Source organism: Salmo trutta, chromosome 6 (genome assembly GCF_901001165.1).
Source record: "Salmo trutta chromosome 6, fSalTru1.1, whole genome shotgun sequence".
Classification (NCBI taxonomy): Eukaryota; Metazoa; Chordata; class Actinopteri; order Salmoniformes; family Salmonidae; genus Salmo; species Salmo trutta.
This window is the reverse complement of record NC_042962.1, coordinates 56,010,740-56,017,562: the sequence shown is the minus strand read 5'-3', so window position 1 is coordinate 56,017,562 and position 6,823 is coordinate 56,010,740. Positions and strand designations below refer to the sequence as shown.

General features: G+C 49.7%; 1 protein-coding gene across 1 annotated transcript in view; it reads right to left on the bottom strand.

Annotated features, from left to right (window-relative positions):
• The window catches only part of LOC115195163 (adhesion G-protein coupled receptor G7-like), a 13,944-nt gene extending 7,781 nt beyond the window's left edge, over positions 1-6,163 (bottom strand). The window contains exons 1-6 of the mRNA XM_029754963.1: positions 2,982-6,163; positions 2,308-2,570; positions 2,111-2,212; positions 1,885-1,994; positions 277-420; positions 73-158 (exon numbers count right to left, since the gene is read on the bottom strand). Of these exons, the coding sequence (XP_029610823.1) occupies positions 73-158; positions 277-420; positions 1,885-1,994; positions 2,111-2,212; positions 2,308-2,570; positions 2,982-4,027 (1,751 nt within the window). The 5' untranslated portion in view covers positions 4,028-6,163. The remainder of the gene's footprint in view (positions 1-72; positions 159-276; positions 421-1,884; positions 1,995-2,110; positions 2,213-2,307; positions 2,571-2,981) is intronic.
• Positions 6,164-6,823: the final 660 nt, after the last annotated feature.

The following is a 6,823-nucleotide window of genomic DNA, read 5'->3' as shown; positions in this document are numbered from 1 at the left end:
CCATACAGACACGCACAGAGGCACACGTACACACATATACTCCAACATATGCAGAAACACAAACACACACACCTCTGGACAGCGTCTCTCTCCTGTGTACTCTCCTCATTGGCATTCAGCAGCTGACTGATGGTAGTTACAGCTGCCACTGCGATGTCCTGCAACATGATCAAAACCAGGGGATGACCCTCAAGTGTTCATATCACTGCAGTAACAACCTCACGTTTCTTTCCAGAACATGTCATAGTCACGACTTGATTTCAAAACATCTAATACCTCTGTGATATTTGCAGACTGAAGCAGTGTGTTAGCTATCTGAGCTGCTGTGGTGATGTTGTCAGCTGACAGCAGCTCTTGTTGGGAGGTCAGGATCTGAGTACTGACGGCTAACTGTAGTAAATCACCTGAACTGCTGGAGATCTGAACAGGGAGAGAATGATTTTTATAAATTGTATTTTAGTATTGTTTTTCAACAGAACATTTTATAAGTGACAGCAACATGTTGAACTGTGAGTACATTTGGATATTATAATTGTCAGTACTAACTATGTGGCTCAGTTGGTAGAGCATGGCACTTGCAATGCCAGGGTTGTGGGTTCAATTCCAAACAGGGAACAGTACAAAAAAGTAAAAAAATATATGCAAATGTAATGTAAAACACAAGAAATAAAAAAATTATGTTCATCATCAACTGTTAAGCAGAATAAAGGAACAGAATAAAGGAACAGAATGCATGAGCTGAAGGTAAGAGCCAGTTGTTCCTCCTCCTCCGAGAGTGCTAAGAACCTTGGCGTGACCCTGGACAACACCCTGTCGTTCTCCACTAACATCAAGGCGGTGACCTGATCCTGTAGGTTCATGCTCTACAACATTCGCAGAGTACGACCCTGCCTCACACAGGAAGCGGCGCAGGTCCTAATCCAGGCACTTGTCATCTCCCGTCTGGATTACTGCAACTCGCCGTTGGCTGGGCTCCCTGCCTGTGCCATTAAACCCCTACAACTCATCCAGAATGCCGCAGCCCGTCTGGTGTTCAACCTTCCCAAGTTCTCTCACGTCACCCCGCTCCTCTGCTCTCTCCACTGGCTTCCAGTTGAAGCTCGCATCCGCTACAAGACCATGGTGCTTGCCTATGGAGCTGTGAGGGGAATGGCACCTCCGTACCTTCAGGCTCTGATCAGGCCCTACACCCAAACAAGGGCACTGCGTTCATCCACCTCTGGCCTGCTGGCCCCCCTACCTCTGCGGAAGCACAGTTCCCGCTCAGCCCAGTCAAAACTGTTCGCTGCTCTGGCACCCCTATGGTGGAACAAACTCCCTCACGACGCCAGGACAGCGGAGTCAATCACCACCTTCCGGAGACACCTGAAACCCCACCTCTTTAAGGAATACCTAGGATAGGATAAAGTAATCCTTCTAACCCCCCCTTAAAAGATTTAGATGCACTATTGTAAAGTGGTTGTTCCACTGTATATCATAAGGTGAATGCACCAATTTGTAAGTCGCTCTGGATAAGAGCGTCTGCTAAATGACTTAAATGTAAATGTAAATGTTGTTCAAACTGTAAGATGGACTCCTCATGATAATAACTGTAAATCAAGGTGCCAAAAATTTGTCACAGGTGCCAAATACAACAGATGTAGACTTTACTGTGAAATGCTCACTTACGAGCTCCTTCACAACAATGCAGAGGTAAAAAGTATGAAAATTAGCACCTGAGGAAATAGTAAAACAATAAAATAACAATAACGAAGCTATATACAAGGAGTACCGGAATCGAGTCAATGCAATGAGTTGGTTGAGGTAATTGACCCTTAGAAAGAAGAATGCAAAACCGAGACCAGTCATAAATCAGGGTATATGTCAATATGCCTATTGACTTACATTTCCTTGAATGTCCCTGAGGAGCAATTCACACTGCAGCTTGTGAGGAGAACCAAACATCGGAGATCCAGTGTCATTCAAACATCTTGCTGATGCTCTTGGTAAACTGGCTGGAGGAACCAAGATAAAAAGATAGTCAAGATTTTGTGTTACCTAATACAACATTAATTAGGACTGTAACAGATGAATAAAATGGTTGCATTTCAGGTGAATAAAAGTAACATACCGCTGGCTGTCTTATTACATAACTCTTTTGAATAAGCAGACCAGCCAACCGTTGTTCTTTGGAAGGAGAATCCATCCTTGCGGGTGGAATTGCAGAAATTCCCTATCGAATGAAAATACATTTCAACATGCAAACATGAAATATACATTCTGAATGTGAGATCCAGGGTTAGATATTGTGTACTTGTGTTTACGTACCATCTGAACAGGTCTCTCCTGTCCACTCATCAGGACAGATACAAACTCGACTCTGCAGCTCACCACTGTTGATACAGACCAGAGGAGGGATTGTGGTCGAGGTGGTGGTGGGAGAGGTGGTGGGAGAGATGGTGGTGGGAGAGGTGGTGGTGGGGATTGTAGGAGAGGTGGTGGTGGGAGAGCTGGTGGTGGGAGAGGGGATGGTGGGAGTGGTGGTAGAGGTGGTGGGAGTGCTGGTGGTGGGAGAGGTGGTGGTGGGAGAGCTGGTGGTGGGAGAGGTGGTGGTGGTGGTAGAGGTTGTGGGAGAGGTGGTGGTGGGAGAGGGGATGGTGGGAGAGATGGTGGTGGGAGAGCTGGTGAGAGAGGTGGTGGTGGGAGAGGGGATGGTGGGGGTGGTGGTAGAGGTGGTGGGAGTGCTGGTGGTGGGAGAGGTGGTGGTGGGAGAGGTGGTGGTGGTGGTAGAGGTTGTGGGAGAGGTGGTGGTGGGAGAGGTGGTGGTGGGAGAGGGGATGGTGGGACAGTCGGTAGTTGGACAGTCGGTAGTTTTAGTGACTGTAGCTGGAGTGGTAGAAGTGGTAGAAGTGGTGGGAGTGCTGGTGGTGGGAGAGGTGGTGGTGGGGGTGGGGGTGGTGGTAGAGGTTGTGGGAGAGGTGGTGGTGGGAGAGGTGGTGGTGGGAGAGGGGATGGGGAGAGTGGCAGTGGGTCCACACACAAGTTCAGTAGTTGAAATATCAGTAGTTGGAATGTCAGTTGTTGGCGTCTCGGTTGTTGGCATGTCGGTGGTTGGCGTGTCAGATGTTGGCGTGCCGGTTGTTGGCATGTCGGTTGTTGGCATGTCGGTTGTTGGCATGTCAGTTGTTGGCGTGTCAGATGTTGGCGTGCCGGTTGTTGGCATGTCGGTTGTTGGCATGTCAGATGTTGGCGTGCGGGTTGTTGGCATGTCGGTTGTTGGCATGTCGGTTGTTGGCGTGTCAGATGTTGGCATGTCGGTTGTTGGCATGTCGGTTGTTGGCGTGTCAGATGTTGGCGTGCCGGTTGTTGGCATGTTGGTTGTTGGCGTGTCAGATGTTGGCGTGCCGGTTGTTGGCATGTCGGTTGTTGGCGTGTCAGATGTTGGCGTGCCGGTTGTTGGCATGTCGGTTGTTGGCATGTCGGTTGTTGGCGTGTCAGATGTTGGCATGTCGGTTGTTGGCGTGTCAGATGTTGGCATGTCGGTTGTTGGCATGTCGGTTGTTGGCGTGTCAGATGTTGGCGTGCCGGTTGTTGGCATGTCGGTTGTTGGCGTGTCAGATGTTGGTGTGCCGGTTGTTGGCATGTCGGTTGTTGGCGTGTCAGATGTTGGCGTGCCGGTTGTTGGCATGTTGGTTGTTGGCGTGTCAGATGTTGGCGTGCCGGTTGTTGGCATGTCGGTTGTTGGCGTGTCAGATGTTGGCGTGCCGGTTGTTGGCATGTCGGTTGTTGGCATGTCGGTTGTTGGCATGTCGGTTGTTGGCGTGTCAGATGTTGGCATGTCGGTTGTTGGCATGTCGGTTGTTGGCGTGTCAGATGTTGGCGTGCCGGTTGTTGGCATGTTGGTTGTTGGCGTGTCAGATGTTGGCGTGCCGGTTGTTGGCATGTCGGTTGTTGGTGTGTCAGATGTTGGCGTGCCGGTTGTTGGCATGTCGGTTGTTGGCATGTCGGTTGTTGGCGTGTCAGATGTTGGCATGTCGGTTGTTGGCATGTCGGTTGTTGGCGTGTCAGATGTTGGTGTGCCGGTTGATAGCGTGCCGGTTGATAGCGTGCCGGTATTTGGAGTGTCGGTAGTTGTAAAGTTGGTAGTTGGACAGTCAGTAGCTGGACAGCCAGTAGTTGGAGTGTCAGTAGTTGGAGTGTCGGTAGTTGGAGTGTCGATATTTGGAGTGTCGATAGTTGGAGTGTCGGTTGCTAGGGTTTTGGTTTCTGGAGTGTCGGTAGCTGTAGTGTCAGATGTTGACGTGTCGGTTGTTGGCGTGCCGGTTGTTGGAGTGTCGGTAAATGGAGTGTCGGTAGTTGGACAGTCAGTAGTTGGAGAGTCTTTAGTTGGACAGTCGGTAGTTGGACAGTCGGTAGTTGGACAGTCGGTAGTTTTAGTGACTGTAGCTGGAGTGTCGGTAGTTGGCGTGCCGGTAGTTGGCGCGTCGGTTGTTGGAGAGTCGGTAGTTGGAGTATCGATAGTTGGAATGTGGGTAGTTGGAAAGTCAGTAATTGGAGTGTCAGTAGTTGGACAGTCAGTAGTTGGAGAGTCTTTAGTTGTACAGTCGGTAGTTGGACAGTCGGTAGTTGGACAGTCGGTAGTTTTAGTGACTGTAGCTGGAGTGTCGGTAGTTGGCGTGCCGGTAGTTGGCGCGTCGGTTGTTGGAGAGTCGGTAGTTGGAGTATCGATAGTTGGAAAGTGGGTAGTTGGAAAGTCATGAATTGGAGTGTCAGTAGTTGGACAGTCGGTAGTTGGAGAGTCGGTAGTTGGAGTATCGATAGTTGGAATGTCGGTATTTGGAAAGTCGGTAATTGGAGTGTCTGTAGTTGGACAATCGGTTAGTGGAGTGCCGGTTGCTGGACTGTTGGTTGCTGGATTGTGGGTTGCTGGAGTGTTGGTAGCTGGAGAGTTGGTAGTTGGAGGGTCAGGTGTTAAAGGGGCAGCAGTAGTTGGAGTGTCGGTAGTTGGAGTGTAAGTAGTTGGACAGTCGGTAGTTGGAGTGTAAGTAGTTGGACAGTCGGTAGTTGGAGTGTCGGTAGTTGGCGTTTCGGTAGTTGGAGTGTCGGTTGCTTGTGTGTTGGTTGCTGGAGTGTCAGTTGTTGGAAGATCAGTAGTTTTAGGGTCGGTTGGTGGAGTGTTGGTTGCTGGAATGTCAGTAGTTGGATTGTCGGTAGTTGGAGTGTATGTAATTGGAGTGCCGGTTGCTGGACTGTCGGTTGCTGGATTGTGGGTTGCTGGAGTGTCGGTAGCTGGAGGGTCAGTAGTTGGAGGGTCAGGTGTTAAAGGGGCAGCAGTAGTTGGAGTGTCGGTAGTTGGAGTGTAAATAGTTGGACAGTCGGTAGTTGGAGTGTAAGTAGTTAGACAGTCGGTAGTTGGAGTGTAAGTAGTTGGCGTTTCGGTAGTTGGAGTGTCGGTTGCTGGAGTGTCAGAATTTGGAAAGTTTGTTGCTGGAAGATCAGTTGCTTGTGTGTCGGTTGCTGGAGTGTCAGTAGTTGGAGGGTCAGGTGTTAAAGGGGCAGCAGTAGTTGGAGTGTCAGTAGTTGGAGTGTAAATAGTTGGACAGTCGGTAGTTGGAGTGTAAGTAGTTAGACAGTCGGTAGTTGAAGTGTAAGTAGTTGGCGTATCGGTAGTTGGAGTGTCGGTTGCTGGAGTGTCAGAAGTTGGAAAGTTTGTTGCTGGAAGATCGGTTGCTTGTGTGTCGGTTGCTGGAGTGTCAGTTGTTGGAGTGTCGGTAGTTGGAGTGTATGTAATTGGAGTGCCGGTTGCTGGACTGTCGGTTGCTGGATTGTGGGTTGCTAAAGTGTCGGTAGCTGGAGAGTCAGTAGTTAGAGGGTCAGGTGTTAAAGGGGCAGCAGTAGTTGGAGTGTAAGTAGTTGGACAGTCGCTAGTTGGAGTGTCGGTAGTTGGCGTTTCGGTAGTTGGAGTGTCAGTTGCTGGAGTGTCGGTAGCTGTAGTATCGGAAGTTGGAAAGTTTGTTGCTGGAAGATCGGTAGCTTGTGTGTCGGTTGCTGGAGTGTCAGTTGTTGGAGTGTCAGTAGTAGTTGGAGTGTCAGGGGTTATAGGGGCAGTAGTAGTTGGAGTGTCGGGGGTTATAGGGGCAGTAGTAGTTGGAGTGTCAGGGGTTATAGGAGCAGTAGTAGTTGGAGTGTCAGGGGTTATAGGGGCAGTAGTAGTTGGAGTCTCAGGGGTTATAGGGGCAGTAGTAGTTGGAGTGTTAAGGGTTATAGGAGCAGTAGTAGTTGGAGTGTCGGGGGTTATAGGGGCAGTAGTAGTTGGAGTGTTAAGGGTTATAGGAGCAGTAGTAGTTGGAGTGTCGGGGGTTATAGGGGCAGTAGTAGTTGGAGTGTCAGGGGTTATAGGAGCAGTAGTAGTTGGAGTGTCAGGGGTTATAGGGGCAGTAGTAGTTGGAGTGTCGGGGGTTATAGGAGCAGTAGTAGTTGGAGTGTCAGGGGTTATAGGAGCAGTAGTAGTTGGAGTGTCAGGGGTTATAGGGGCAGTAGTAGTTGGAGTGTCAGGGTTTATAGGGGCAGTAGTAGTTGGAGTGTCAGGGGTTATAGGGGCAGTAGTAGTTGGAGTGTTAAGGGTTATAGGGGCAGTAGTAGTTGGAGTGTCAGGGGTTATAGGAGCAGTAGTAGTTGGAGTGTCAGGGGTTATAGGAGCAGTAGTAGTTGGAGTGTCAGGGGTTATAGGGGCAGTAGTAGTTGAAGTGTCAGGGGTTATAGGGGCAGTAGTAGTTGGAGTGTCGTGGGTTATAGGAGCAGTAGTAGTTGGAGTGTCGGGGGTTATAGGGGCAGTAGTAGTTGG